Source organism: Phyllobates terribilis, unplaced genomic scaffold (genome assembly GCF_046119375.1).
Source record: "Phyllobates terribilis strain yellow unplaced genomic scaffold, ASM4611937v1 Scaffold_10__3_contigs__length_209671492, whole genome shotgun sequence".
In the NCBI taxonomy this organism is placed as follows: Eukaryota; Metazoa; Chordata; class Amphibia; order Anura; family Dendrobatidae; genus Phyllobates; species Phyllobates terribilis.
The window spans coordinates 149,729,511-149,745,658 of record NW_027362770.1 but is presented as its reverse complement, the minus strand read 5'-3'; the positions used below and the strand labels follow the sequence as shown (position 1 = coordinate 149,745,658).

The 16,148-nt window shown below is 43.4% G+C and overlaps 1 protein-coding gene across 2 annotated transcripts in view; it reads right to left on the bottom strand.

The window, feature by feature from the left end:
* ABTB3 (ankyrin repeat and BTB domain containing 3) overlaps window positions 1-14,404 on the bottom strand; it is a 322,994-nt gene extending 308,590 nt beyond the window's left edge. For both annotated transcript variants that reach the window (XM_073649933.1, XM_073649934.1), the window contains exon 1: window positions 13,278-14,404. In XM_073649933.1, coding sequence (XP_073506034.1) covers window positions 13,278-14,139 — 862 coding nt within the window. In that variant the 5' untranslated portion in view covers window positions 14,140-14,404. The remainder of the gene's footprint in view (window positions 1-13,277) is intronic.
* Between the last annotated feature and the right edge of the window lie 1,744 nt (window positions 14,405-16,148).

Sequence of the window (16,148 nt, the reverse complement as noted above, 5' to 3'; positions counted from 1 at the left end):
CCCAATCAGCGTACTGTCCCCGCCTAAGTACGGATTGAACATGAAAAGGAAGTCCGGGCTGAAGTTGATCCCTGACATCTTATTCAACCCGTTTAAGGAGATTTTTTGTGTGGAAGGGGTGTAGCCTTAAAGGACGTGGCTGATGGGGGTGTAAAAAGGGGGAAAATCCCATACTTCCCAACTATCCCTGAATGTACAGCTTCAGGAGGTTTCTTTTGTGGAACAGTTGTGACTATGGGTGAAACAGGGAATCATCCCATACTTGCCGACTCTCCTGGAATGTCCAAAGGTTCACAGAAGGAGAGACCTACTGGATTCCCTTAAGAGTTATCAAAGCTTCTGAATCCTTCTAGAAACGACAGCTTCTGGAAGTTTCTTCAGTGGAAGGGGTGTGGTCTATTGGCGCCGCAGTTTTTTTTATGTGAAAAGGGGAAAAATCCCATACTTGCCAACACTACTGGAGGCTCCTGAAAAAATGAGAAGACCTCCCAGACTCTCCTAAAGAGTATCAGATCACTTGGATTCTCCCAAAATTTCTCAAAAATCAAAGCTTCCAGAGGTTTCTTTTACGGAGGGGGTGTAGCCTAAAAGTGGCTTGGTTATGGGAAAATGAGAGATGATTCCATACTTGGCAACTCTACTGGAATTTCCCAGAGACTCCCGGAAGAAGAGGAAACTCCGTGACTCAAGGAAGAGTTATCAAATCTTCTCAATCCTCCTAGAAACCACAGCTTCTAGACGTTTCATCAGTGAAAAGGTGTGGTCTAAAACTGGCATGGCTGTGGGTGAAAGGGGGAATAATCCCACACTTTACGACTCTTCCAATCAAATATAACTTTTAATAATGTTCCATTAAAAATACCTGAGATATATGAACCAATTGACAACCACAATAATAAAGTGCATGTGCTCAAAAAACAGTGCTCAAGATAAAAAATTGGTTTGATCTCACCACTTGTAGTTTTATTCAAGGAAGTAGCCGACCAGATGATTAGGAGCCAGACATAAATATATATATACAGTGTGAGATAAGGGGCAAAATGTAAATCCTAGACTTCCCTGTCGTGCCCCTGCGTTTCTCCCACCCTAACACTCCCCAAGTTTGAGACTATCCCACATTGTATATGTATTTGTGTCTGGATCCTAATCAATCATCTGGTTGGCTGCTTCCTTGAAATAAAACTAGAAGTGGTGAGATCAAACCAATTTTTTATCTTGAGCACTGTTTTTTTGAGCACATGCACTTTATTATTGTGGTTGTCAATTGGCTCCTATAGCTAAGGTATTTTTAATGGAACATTATTAAGGAAATGAGATTTACATACAGAAAAGCTAAACATAAGCCATAAAAGTTATATTTTATTTTATACATATGATACTTTTCCTGCTGGATATTCTATATTGAAAGAGCGCTTTCTGTCCTGGTTGGCTTCTCTTGCCATACCTGTTGCTAAAATTTCTCCTGCAATGTCTTAAGGAATCCTGAAAGAAGGAAAGATCTCTAGACTACTAGAAGAGTTATTACATCTTCTGAATTCTCCCGAAACAACCAAGAAAGCAAGAGCTTGACCAAGAGAAATCCTGACCCGATCGACCTTCTTAGCATTTTATGTTGGTCCAATGTTAAAGTGAATATTTAACCCTGAAAACCCTGAAAGCTAACACGAATATCCCCTGGAGGATGCTAGGGGTACTACACCTCTTTTTGACAAAAAAAAAAAATAAGTTACTCAAACTTGTTTATTAATTAATATTATAATTGAAATTTAGTAATTAAATGTCTGTAGGGCTGATAAAGAGAGAGATACAGCTTACAGCGCTCGTATCAGCAGCCCTGGGAATAGGTGACAACTTTCTATCTTGGTACAAACCCTTTAAATTTAGTTTTTGCATAATTAGAATGTTAAAAACATATATATATTCATAATATACCCTGAATAACTACGTTTCATTTCCAATTATCTATAGTGTCTACGTGTTCTGCGGCACTGCTGTCAGCATGTAGTCACATAGACCCCGGCTCCCTGGGGGGCTCATATTATAATTCCCCTATCTCAGGAGCTCACATGTGCAAGACAACTAGCCTTACTATGTGATTAATGTGTGAGCAGAAATAGGAGAGCAAATCAGCTGAAAGAGGAGAGGTCTATAGAAAGAGATAGATAGATAGATAGATAGATAGATAGATAGATAGATAGATAGATAGATAGATAGATAGATAGATAAAATATAGATAATAGATAGATGATAGATAATAGATAGATAATAGATAATAGATAGATAGATAATAGATAGATAGATGATAGATAATAGATAGATGATAGATAGATAATAGATAGATAATAGATAGATGATAGATAGATAATAGATAGATAGATAATAGATAGATAGATAATAGCTAGATAAAATATAGATAATAGATAGATGATAGATAGATGATAGATAGATGATAGATAGATAATAGATAGATGATAGATAATAGATAGATAATAGATAGATAGATAATAGCTAGATAAAATATAGATAATAGATAATAGATAGATGATAGATAATAGATAGATGATAGATAATAGATAGATAATATATAGATGATAGATAGATGATAGATAATAGATAGATAATAGATAGATAATAGATAGATGATATATAGATAATAGATAGATAATAGATAGATGATAGATAACAGATAGATAATAGATAGATGATAGATAGATAATAGATAGATAATAGATAATAGATAGATGATAGATAATAGATAGATGATAGATAATAGATAGATAATAGATAGATGATAGATGATAGATAATAGATAGATAATAGATAGATAATAGATAGATGATAGATGATAGATAATAGATAGATAATAGATAGATAATAGATAGTAGATAGATAATAGATAATAGATAGATGATAGATAGATAATAGATAGTAGATAGATGATAGATAATAGATAGATGATAGATAGATAATAGATAGATAATAGATAGATGATAGATAGATAATAGATAGATAATAGATAGATAATATATAGATAATAGATAGATGATAGATAGATAATAGATAGATAGAATATAATAGATAGATATGTAGTATCCCAGTGTCAGCAGTTTGCTATGTGCGGAGCAGATGTGGGGGCTTCCTGGCCGTCTCTCAGTGCACTCTCTCTCAGCCCTGGGGCATTGGGGGATTAGAGGTGAGCAGAGATGTTTACATTTGCGGGGTCCGGTGCCAGGGGCCACATGCTTCCTTGCGTGCCTGTAGCAGGGGTCTGACGCACGGTTACTCTGATCACATAATTAGGTTGGAATTCTCACATTTCAGACCTTGTTTATTTGCGGCGTCGATGGCTGAGCAGCACCAGATATTTTTATTTATTTTTTTACCTACTCGGAACTAGAAATCTATCAGAATAACTTCCTGACAACAGAAAAAGGAAGCTGCTACATCTTTTATTGGGTGTTTCCAAGTTAGAATAGTCATAAAGTGAAGAGTGCACGCGTTACACGGGGCGCACACACATGTAACAATGGCCTGGCCGTGGTCTACACCACATTATGACTCATGATCTCTACTGACAATAGCTAATATATATTAATAAAATTGAATCCGCTATATTCGGTCATGTCCCTCAGAAAGAAGCCTACACAGAAGACAGAGAGCATAGGAGCTGAGAAGACCCTATCGGGAAATTAAAAATGGGGTCTTTCCCTAGTGTTGAGCAACCCTTAGCCCATCCCAAGACAAGAACCCAGAACTTGTTTGTCCACCTCCTTTTCATCTATCATAGCAGAAGGAGCATGACAACCTAATTAACCTTATCCGAGACCTTTTTCTCTATCATACCCTGAAGCCTGCTAAAATATGTCCACATTTGACCTATAATTTTGTGAAGAATATTTTGGCACACGACCACCAGAGATTGGTATAGATACCATCCAAATATATGAGATGGGACAATATTTGTTTATTGAACCATTCACAATTTTTTCTCAGAAGACAGAGACGCAAAGGGCCTAAAAACACCCTACAAGAAAAGTAAAAATGGGGCCTTCTTCTGGTGGTGTGGACCCTTTGCCCATGCCAAAACATGACCCTGCCACTTGTTTGTCCACCCCCTTGCCCATCATTTTCATCTCTCATGGTAGAAGGGGCTTGACAACCTAATCCAAGACCCTTTATTCCCAGAAGCCTACTTAGATATGTCTAACATTGCCCTATTCTATTGTGAAGAACATCTTGGCACACAACCACCAAAGTTTGGCACGAATATCATCCACAAATATGAGATGGAACAATATTTCCATAACAAGCCATTCATTCATGTTCCTCAGAAGACAGAGGAGAAAACGGTCTGAGAAGGCCCCATAAAAATAAATAACATGGGGTCTTTTCTGGTGGTGAGCACATTCAGCACATCCCAAGAAAAAAAAACCACACTAACAATAGCTAATATATATTAATAAAATTTCACCCACATATATTAGAGAACGATATTTGTATATTCATTCATTTGGTCATGTCGCTCAGAAAAAAGCCTTCACAGAAGACAGAGAGCAAAGGAGCTGAGAAGACCCTATTGTAAAAGTAAAGATGGGGTCTTCTTCTGGTGTTGAGCGACCCCAGCCCATCCCAAGACAAGAACCCGGCACTTTTTTGTCCACCTCCTTTTCATCTCTCTTAGCAGAAAGGCTTTAACAACCTAATCCAAGCTGTTTTTTTTTCCATTTAACCCAGAAGCCTACTAAGATATGTCCACCTTGGTCTATTCTATTATGAAGAACATCTTGGCACTCATTTCATAAGAACCTTTTGGGAGCTGAGACCCTATCAACGGTCCAAACCAGTAAAGTACATAGCAAAGATCATAATGGTGACCCTTCTGATGTTTGTTAACAATACCAAAACCCCTAAAAACCTGGTAGAGGAGGTCTTTGTTTGCCTCAGTCTCCCTTACATGTTCCTTGGGTTACTTTATTTCTCCCTATGGATGGTACCAATGGTGTTATGGTCTGTCCACCCTTGCCCTATGTAAAAGGGTCTGACAATGTTGTAACTGGTCATAGTCCTCTTATCCCATTTGACCTTTTTATTTTGAGAAATGCTATAGCCCCAAAGGACAGCAGGCCATACGTAAGCTGGATGAGAGGGTAATCACAGCTGACATTAGTGATGTCTTAGTGAAGTCACATCACCGTTGCAATTGCTCCCCATCAATGTGATCCCAAATGAGTTTTCGGAAAATCCAGTTCCACCTTTGACCCAGAATAGAGTACAAAAACCTGAAATGTGGATTCTTCATGTAATAAGGAAGACGAGATAAGGATAAGATGCCAAGAAAGTCATCCAATATTACAACTCACAAATGTTTACACTGATCGACAAGAACTAGAGGCACTGCTGAAAGATGGATCCCGCACCACTCAGTGACAACCCGTGAAGGAGACATTCGTTACTAGACTGTAAACTTATAATTGAATGATGTATGATATCTCGCCTACGCTAATTAGGAGCTACAAAGTGTACAGCACCCGTAGTGTTCAAAACTGTGAAAGTATGCAGAATACAAATCAGCTGCAAACACATTACGATAGGAGGTCCATGGAGCTGTTCAACGAGTGTTAGTAGCCACTGGGACGAAATACAAGGGTCAATGTACATCCTCTTATAAATATTATACATCAAAAATGAATAGACTTCTTTAATGTACAGTAAAAAAATAGCAATACTAAAAAGGTGTAGCATGGGGTGGACAGCAGGTCATGTGGGCACCAATGGTCTGAGTGACCATAAGGTCGTAAACAAATGGTGGAGGAATGCGGGCAGCAGCCCAGCAGTAACACATGGTGTCGAAGGACCGCACTGCTGAACTACTAAAGCTTAAAAACATATCATCATATGGGGGTTTGCATTTTGTATAATCTCCAACCATTACCTTAAATCCGATCCTTTGCTCCAAGAAAAACTCTGGGGTAGTGAGAGGGTACAAGTTCTCAAAAATGTAGGGTAACTGCTACATATTTACAGGCAATGCTCAATGGAAAAAATATGCAAATTAGCTCTTTTCCAAAGGAAAGAAACCAGCATATATTTACTAAACCCATCTGTAGTCAGCTGTCTCAGGGGTCCTTGCACCTCATCAGTACAGAGCAGAGTAGTATTTGATGGCTTTCTAAAAATGAGCGTCTGGTTTGGCTAAATAATATAATTTTCTTCCATCTTGAGGAGAGCTAATTTGCATATTTTTCCCCCCAGGGAGTATAGCTTGTAAGTTTTCATGCCCAAACATGATCTCTGTCACCTACCCCAGCTCTACAAGTATGCATGGCACTCTCTGGTCCTCCTTAAAGGTGACCTGTCACCAGGTCAAAAGTGGGCAGTTTTCGCTCATATTTTATTCCTGCTGTTCCCCTGATTATTCCATCTCTTGTTTTTTTTAAATCCGCCATACGGTTTCAGAAATATGGGTCTTTTTATTTAGTGTTACCTTTTATGGTCTTTACCTAGGGGGCGTGGCTCAAAGGGTAAAAATGCAGAGCAGCCTTAAGACACGCCCCAGAGGATCCTGTGAGCCACGCCCCCCATTAGCAGGAAATAAAAAGGCCGATATCTCTGGAACCGTATGGCGGATTTAAAAAAAGCAAAAAGTGTAATACTCAGGGGGGTAGTGGGAATAAGATAACAGCAAATACTGGCCACTTTTGACCTGGTGACAGGTCACCTTTAAGGAGGACTAGAGAGTGCCATGCATACTTGTAGAGCTGGGTTAGAGATTTAGTTGTACCGGACAAGTCCTGGAGATTAGGAGGCTAACTTGACCCCTTGACTGGTTCCTACCTCTCATGTTAACTAGTCTTATAGCATTTGTGAATAACTAGACAGTGCCTTTTTTAAATGACAATGGGGGTGAACCAGAGATGAGACCCCCACCCCGTCTACACAGGCTCAGTGCCAGCTGAAGAGTCTGGCTCTTGGGTTAACAGCTGTGATTTTTCTACTTAGCTTCCACTTGGCACCCTTGGATTTTAAGCCAGCCATTATAACTTGCATCAGCCATGGGGAGAGGGTGGGTTACACTTTTGATAACGCGGGACTCTTAGGAGAATAACTAAGGATTGGGCAGGTCGAATTTCAATATGCTCAATCTTTGTAACCTGCGATGCGATTGTTGGACTTTCTGGCTACTTCCACACATATTAATTGTAGGCAGAACCCAAAAAAAACAACTGTAATACGTAAAGCTAGTTTACATATACCCAACCTGGGCACAGTATAAAACAAGGAAGGCATATACTACTATGAAAGTCAGGGATAAGATCCATCCCATAATGGTCATATGCAATTACACCAGTTTGGCCACCTCTGTCCATATGGATGACCCTATGTACATCAATATCTCCCACCCCCCTGCGGCTGAGGTCCCTGAGATCAGCGCCCTTAATGATGTCATTAAATATGGCTGCACACCAGGCATCAGGAGGCATCATACACCGCGCTCCGATAATGCCGCCATCCAACACTGCAACAGGAACATCAATAACGTGTGTGACATATCACATATCGATGCAGCAGACGTGACACCCAGCCTGTGACTGTACGAGCCGTGACCGGCTACAGTGCTGTGCGACTGATGGGGACAAATACTGCAGTGTGTGTGTGTGTGTGTGTGTGTGTGTGTATGTGTGTGTGTGTGTGTGTGTGTGTGTGTGTGTGTACTGTATATGTGTGTGTGTGTGTGTGTGTGTGTGTGTGTGTGTGTGTGTACTGTATATGTGTGTGTGTGTGTATGTGTGTATGTATATATGTGTGTGCGTATCTGTGTGTGTGTGTGTGTGTATGTGTGTGTGTGTGTATGTGTGTGTGTATGTATATATGTGTGTGCGTATCTGTGTGTGTGTGTGTGTGTGTGTGTGTATGTACTGTATATGTGTGTATGTACTGTATATGTGTGTGTGTGTGTGTATATGTACTGTATATGTGTGTGTGTGTTTGTGTGTGTGTGTGTGTATATGTACTGTATATGTGTGTGTGTGTGTATATGTACTGTATATGTGTGTGTGTGTGTGTGTATATGTACTGTATATGTGTGTGTGTGTATATGTACTGTATATGTGTGTGTGTGTGTGTGTATATGTACTGTATGTGTGTGTGTGTGTGTGTGTGTGTGTGTGTGTGTGTGTGTGTGTGTGTGTGTGTGTGTGTGTATATGTACTGTATATGTGTGTGTGTGTGTGTGTGTGTGTGTGTGTGTGTGCGCTACTACACAGCTGCAGACTGATAACACATTGTCCTGGTGATTACATAGCACTCTTTGTACTGGTGGATTGTGTGCCTGTGTGTTTTATGTTATGTTCATGGTTGTATGTGTATTATGGATGTCATTGTGTAAATATTTGAGGCTCCAAAGAGATCTACCGGATAATGACTGCAAATGTGTGTGTGTACATAGAATGTGTGTGTGTACATAGAATGTGTGTATGTCTGTATACATAGAATGTGTGTGTGTACATAGCATGTGTGTATGTCTGTATACATAGAATGTGTGTATGTCTGTATACATAGAATGTGTGTGTGTACATAGCATGTGTGTATGTCTGTATACATAGAATGTGTGTGTGTACATAGCATGTGTGTATGTCTGTATACATAGAATGTGTGTATGTCTGTATACATAGAATGTGTATGTGTGTATTTATGTGTGTACCTAGAATGTGTATGTGTGTACATAGAGTGTGTGTATACAGAGTGTGTATGTATGTGTGTACGTAGACTATGTGTGTACATAGAGTGTTTGTATGTGTGTGTGTACATACAGTATGTTTGTGTGTGTACATAGACCATGTGTGTATATGTGTGTGCGTACATAGAGTATATGTGTATGTATGTGTACATAGAGTATGTGTGTATATGTGTGCGCGTATACAGAGTATGTGTGTACATAGAGTATGTGTGTGCATAAATAGAATATGCGTGTGTATGTGTGTGTGAACATAGAGTATGTGTGTATGTGTGTGTATATAGAGTATGTGTGTGTATCTGTAAACAGAATATGTGTGTACATATGATGTCTGTATATACATAGAGTGCATGTATGTATGTTCAGGTGTATATGTGAGTGTGTACCTGCTCATAAAAGTGTGTATATGTGTTCACAGGTTATATGTTTATATAAGTTATCTGTGTGTGTACAGAGGTTGCATGCGTATATACAGAAGCTGCATGTGTGTGTACACAAGTTATATGTTTGTGTATGTGAGTGTGGGGTACACAATGTATACACAGGTTGTATGCGTGTTTGTATACAGGATTTATGTATGTGTGTACACAGGTTTTATGTGTGTATAGGTAGGTTGTGTATGTGTACACAAATTATATGAGCATGTATGTACACATGTTGATTGTACTTTTGTACACACATGTATAGGTGTATATACAGGCTGTATATGCATGTATAGAGGTTGTATGTATGCGAGTGTATGTGTACACAGGTTGTATATGTGTGTGCACAGGTTTATATATGTATGTGTAGACAGGTGATATGTATGTGTGTATGCGTATACAGGCTGTTTGTGCTTGTGTACACACAATTTGTATGGGTGTGCACACAGGTTGTATTTGTACACAGGTTATATGTGTGTAACACTGGTAGTATGTGTGTGTACACATAATTCGTATGGGCGTGTACACAATTTGTGTGAGTTTACACAAGTTGTGTGTGTTTGTGCACAGGATGTATGTGTGTGTACATAGGTTGTGTGTGTGAGTATGTGTAAACAGGTTGTGTATGTGTACACAGGTTGTATATGTATGTGTGTAGGTGTACATAGGTCATATGTGTGTGTACACAAGATGTATGTGTATGTACACAGGATGTATGTGTGTGTACACGGGATGTATGTGTGTAGGTGTACATAGGTCATATGTGTGTGTACACAAGATGTATGTGTATGTACACAGGATGTATGTGTGTGTACACGGGATGTATGTGTGTAGGTGTACATAGGTCGTATGTGTGTGTACACGGGATGTATGTGTGTAGGTGTACATAGGGCGTATGTGTGTGTACACAAGATGTATGTGTGTGTGTACATATGGCGTATGTGTGTGTACACAAGATGTATGTGTATGTACACAGGATGTATGTGTGTGTACACAGGATGTATGTGTGTGTACACAGGATGTATGTGTGTGTACACGGGATGTATGTGTGTGTACACAGGATGTATGTGTGTAGGTGTACATAGGTCGTATGTGTGTGTACACAGGATGTATGTGTGTAGGTGTACATAGGTCGTATATGTGTGTACACAGGATGTATGTGTGTAGGTGTACATAGGTCGTATGTGTGTGTACACAGGATGTATGTGTGTGTGTACATAGGTCGTATATGTGTGTACACAGGATGTATGTGTGTAGGTGTACATAGGTCGTATATGTGTGTACACAGATGCATGTGTGTGTACACAGGATGTATGTGTGTGTGTGCATAGGTCGTATATGTGTGTACACAGGATGTATGTGTGTAGGTGTACATAGGTCGTATATGTGTGTACACAGGATGCATGTGTGTGTACACAGGATGTATGTGTGTGTGTACATAGGTCGTATATGTGTGTACACGGGATGTATGTGTGTGTACACAGGATGTATGTGTGTAGGTGTACATAGGTCGCATGTGTGTGTACACAGGATGTATGTGTGTGTGTACATAGGTCGTATATGTGTGTACACAGGATGTATGTGTGTAGGTGTACATAGGTCGTATATGTGTGTACACAGGATGCATGTGTGTGTACACAGGATGTATGTGTGTGTGTACATAGGTCGTATATGTGTGTACACAGGATGTATGTGTGTAGGTGTACATAGGTCGTATATGTGTGTACACAGGATGTATGTGTGTGTACATAGGTCGTATGTGTGTACACAGGATGTATGTGTGTGTACACGGGATGTATGTGTGTAGGTGTACATAGGTCGTATGTGTGTGTACACAGGATGTATGTGTGTGTGTACATAGGTCGTATATGTGTGTACACAGGATGTATGTGTGTAGGTGTACATAGGTCGTATATGTGTGTACACAGGATGTATGTGTGTAGGTGTACATAGGTCGTATATGTGTGTACACAGGATGTATGTGTGTGTACATAGGTCATATGTGTGTGTACACAGGATGTATGTGTGTGTACACAGGATGTATGTGTATGTACACAGGATGTATGTGTGTAGGTGTACATAGGTCGTATGTGTGTGTACACAGGATGTATGTGTGTAGGTGTACATAGGTCGTATGTGTGTGTACACAGGATGTATGTGTGTAGGTGTATATAGATCGTATGTGTGTGTACACATGATGTATGTGTGTGTACACGGGATGTATGTGTGTGTACACGGGATGTATGTGTGTGTACATAGATTGTATGTGTGTGTACACAGGATGTATGTGTGTAGGTGTAGATAGATCGTATGTGTGTGTACACAGGATGTATGTGTGTGTGTACATAGGTCGTATATGTGTGTACACAGGATGTATGTGTGTAGGTGTACATAGGTCGTATATGTGTGTACACAGATGCATGTGTGTGTACACAGGATGTATGTGTGTGTGTACATAGGTCGTATATGTGTGTACACAGGATGTATGTGTGTAGGTGTACATAGGTCGTATATGTGTGTACACAGGATGTATGTGTGTGTACATAGGTCGTATGTGTGTACACAGGATGTATGTGTGTGTACACGGGATGTATGTGTGTAGGTGTACATAGGTCGTATGTGTGTGTACACAGGATGTATGTGTGTGTGTACATAGGTCGTATATGTGTGTACACAGGATGTATGTGTGTAGGTGTACATAGGTCGTATATGTGTGTACACAGGATGTATGTGTGTAGGTGTACATAGGTCGTATATGTGTGTACACAGGATGTATGTGTGTGTACATAGGTCATATGTGTGTGTACACAGGATGTATGTGTGTGTACACAGGATGTATGTGTATGTACACAGGATGTATGTGTGTAGGTGTACATAGGTCGTATGTGTGTGTACACAGGATGTATGTGTGTAGGTGTACATAGGTCGTATGTGTGTGTACACAGGATGTATGTGTGTAGGTGTATATAGATCGTATGTGTGTGTACACATGATGTATGTGTGTGTACACGGGATGTATGTGTGTGTACACGGGATGTATGTGTGTGTACATAGATTGTATGTGTGTGTACACAGGATGTATGTGTGTAGGTGTAGATAGATCGTATGTGTGTGTACACATGATGTATGTGTGTGTACACGGGATGTATGTGTGTGTACATAGATCGTATGTGTCTGTACACAGGATATATGTGTGTAGGTGTATATAGGTCGTATGTGTGTGTACACAGGATGTATGTGTGTGTACATAGATTGTATGTGTGTGTACACAGGATGTATGTGTGTAGGTATATATAAATCGTATGTGTGTGTACACAGGTTGTATCTGTGTGGTGTGTGCCAGGTGGAGTGTATATATGTAGATGTCCATAGACTTTGTGTGTTTGTACATTTATGGTCACCATATGGCAGCACATCTCCGCACAGCCGGTATATAGTATATATTGCACATTTACCTACAAGTTCTACATCAAGCGACATAACAAACATCAGCGACACAGAGCGGCGTCGGCGACAGCACACTGAGCAGAGCCGGATAAAGAATGCCATTCATTCCCCGCAGACGAGACACCCAGGGTGAGACACCTACCAATGTGTGCGGCATACAAGCTAAATAGCAATCTGCTTGTGAGAGCACGCCACCGAAAAAAAGCCCGGGGGGCATTGTGTCCGCCTGTATTCCCTATGCCAATGTGAGTAAACATCCCTGAGACCATCAGCATCCAGTGTGAATGTGCAGCCCCCCATGCTGCAGCCACCGCACAGACCACCAGTCCAAACCAGTGCAGGCAACAATTGATTGACTATTGGTAACGCCAGAATAAACCTGTCGACACTGGGAATATTCTCTATACAGGTGTGTCACCACCTGCAATGACGGGGGGGGGGGGGGGGTCTCACATCCATCCTGACGCAATGAAGGTCGGAGGATGGGCTGTTATAGGATGTGACTGACCATAATCCCATAATATATATATATATATGGCACAAATGACAGGTAACCACCAAATAAAACCTGCTCCGGGTAGCAGATCTCGAAGAGCTCATCCTTTAAATGCCACGCTTGGCTTGAAGGCACCTCGAATATCAACGAGATCCCCTATAGAGTTGCTACTACTCACCACTGGCATTTTTACCGCATATAAGGTGCTGGAACGGTTGGAGTAAACCCCATAGCTCCGAATCGTTGTTAATCGCCTGTTCTAGGGATTCTGCGGTAAAATTTGGCGCCTCGTTTTCTTTTTCGGGGCGAGGCATGGCCAGGACCCTCTTGTAGATTTCTTTGAAGAGGGTCTCCACGCAGGCGGTCAGGTAGATGGCGGAGTGTTCGTGGATCCTAAGGGCCACCCTGCTGTCCACCATCCACCGGTAGAACTTCCCGACGGAAAAAGTCAAGCCGCAACGTATCGATTTGCCCCGGCTGAGTCTGTCCCCGGTGCTCATGTTGTAGAGCGATAGGGCGCTAAGGGCTGAGGACGTGCAACCGGACGATAGCGACCAGGCCAGGACGATCTCCATGGCACTTTGGATCTCGTACTTGGTGCATTTGGCAAATCTTAGGCTCAGGCGTTGAGCCTCTTTGGCGATCCTTACAAGAGAGCGGCTGACCAAGGTGGACAACTTGGAGAGGACATCTCGGCCGGCGGCGGCGGTCAGGATCTGCTCTTTCTTCAGGAGAGCTTCTACCTCCTCAAGGCTCCAGGGGACTTCCTCAAGGTCAGGCAGCCTGGAGCACTGTCCTGAGCAGTCCAGGACCTCCGAGTCTTCAGCCAGGACAGTATTGACCGTGTCAAAGCTGTTGTGTCTACTGTGCATGGAGTCAGTTAGTAGCCAGCAGTGTCCTCCATGGGCATAAGCTACCGGATGAGAATCAGAACACAGGGACAAGTTGGAAGACCTGACCGAATCAGCCGCTCCACCATAACCAGAATCCAGGGTCAAATCTTCCAGAGTCCTCACAGCTGTCTTACCTCTTCTTGCCATAACTGCACTTCATACTGCACCAAGGGAAACTTAAAAAAAAAAAAAAAGGAGCAACCGATGCAGATGTTTCTCTTAAAGGGATGACACCCCTTGAGGAAAAAAAGTCAAGATGCAAGATTCTTCTAGGCTCCAAGGAAAAGGGAAAAATGCTCCAAAGTCCGATGTGACAGTGTTATTTCCCCCAGTGCTGAGCCCTGCACTGCATCATAGAGAGGAGCGAGAGGAGGCTGACAGAGGCTGGCAGAGGCTGGGCTCAGCTCCGGGGGCGGGGCCTGCGCGCGGGGACAACACTCCGGCCAATGGGGAGGCAGCAGAGTGAGCAGCGGTGACAAGGGGTGGAATGTCAGCGGCGGCGGGGAGAGGAGAGAGGGGGAGACTGGCGGGGATGTGTGCGGGGAGCACGGAGGACCGGGGGGTGTGAGGGGAGGACCGGGGGGGTGTAAGGGGAGGACAGGGGGGTGTAAGGGGAGCACGGAGGACCGGGGTGTAAGGGGAGGACAGGGGGGTGTAAGGGGAGGACGGGGGTGTAAGGGGAGCACGGAGGACCGGGGGGTGTGAGGGGAGGACAGGGGGGTGTAAGGGGAGCACGGCGGACCGGGGGGTGTGAGGGGAGCACGGCGGGTGTAATGGGAGTATGGAGGACCGGGGTGTAAGGGGAGGACTGGGGGGTGTAATGGGAGTACGGAGGACCGGGGGGTGTGAGGGGAGGACAGGGGGGTGTAAGGGGAGGACCGGGGGGTGTGAGGGGAGGACAGGGGGGGTGTAAGGGGAGGACTGGGGGGTGTAAGGGGAGGACTGGGGGGTGTAAGGGGAGGACTGGGGGGTGTAAGGGGAGCACGGAGGACCGGGGTGTAAGGGGAGGACTGGGGGGTGTAAGGGGAGCACGGAGGACCGAGGTGTGTGAGGGGAGGACAGGGGGTGTAAGGGGAGCATCGCGGATCGGGGATGTGAGAGGAGCATGGCGGATTGGAGGTGTGAGGGGAGCATGGAGGATCGGGGGTGTAAGGGGAGCACGGCGGATCGGGGGGTTGTAAGGGGAGCACAGCGGTACTGGGGGTGTAAGGGGAGCACGGAGGACCAGGGGGTGTAAGGGGAGCACGGCGGATTGGGGGTGTGAGGGGAGCATGGAGGACAGGGGGTGAAAGGGGAGCACGGAGGACCAGGGGGTGTAAGGGGAGCACGGAGGGCCCGGGGGTGTAAGGGGAGCATGGCGGATCGGGGGTGTGAGGGGAGCATGGCGGATCGGGGGTGTGAGGGGAGCATGGAGGATCGGGGGTGAAAGGGGAGCATGGAGGACAGGGGGGTGTAAGGGGAGCACGGCAGATCTAGAGTGTAAGGGGAGCACTTCGTCCATGGGCTGCCAGCGAGGAGAGGGGCAGCAGGGAGAAAGGGCTGAGGACGGTGGGCTAATGGCAACTTGTTGCTTGGAAGGAGTTAAGTCTGCTGATGTAATGAAGGGGATAAAAGGGTGCTGGGGCTTGACATAAGTCAGATGCAATAGTCTGCAGATGTAGTGAAGGGAGTATAATATGCTGGAGAGAGGGATAAGTCAGGTGTAATAGTCTGCAGATGGAAGGCTGGGTCTGTAGGATGCTGGAGAGGGGGATAAGTCAGATGCAATAGTCTGCAGTGTAGATGTAATGAAGGGTTCTGAGGCTTGGGACAAGTCAGATGGGATAGTCTGCAGATGTAATGAAGGGCAGGTAGGATGCTGGAGAGGGGAATCAAACAGATGCACAGATGCAATAGTCTGCAGATGTAATGAAAGGGATAAAGGGTGCTGGGGTTTAGGATAAGTCAGATGCAATAGTCTGCAAATAGAAGGATGGGGCTGTAGGATGCTGGAGAGGGGAATAAGTCAGGTGTAATAGTCTGGTGCTTGGCATAGGTCAGGTGCAATAGTCTGCAGATGTAATGCTGGGGCTCTATAATGTTGGGGCTTTAGATAAGTGATAGCTACTGAGCATGTGTGACCACCTAGGCTGGACTACAGGTATTCTGAGGACCAG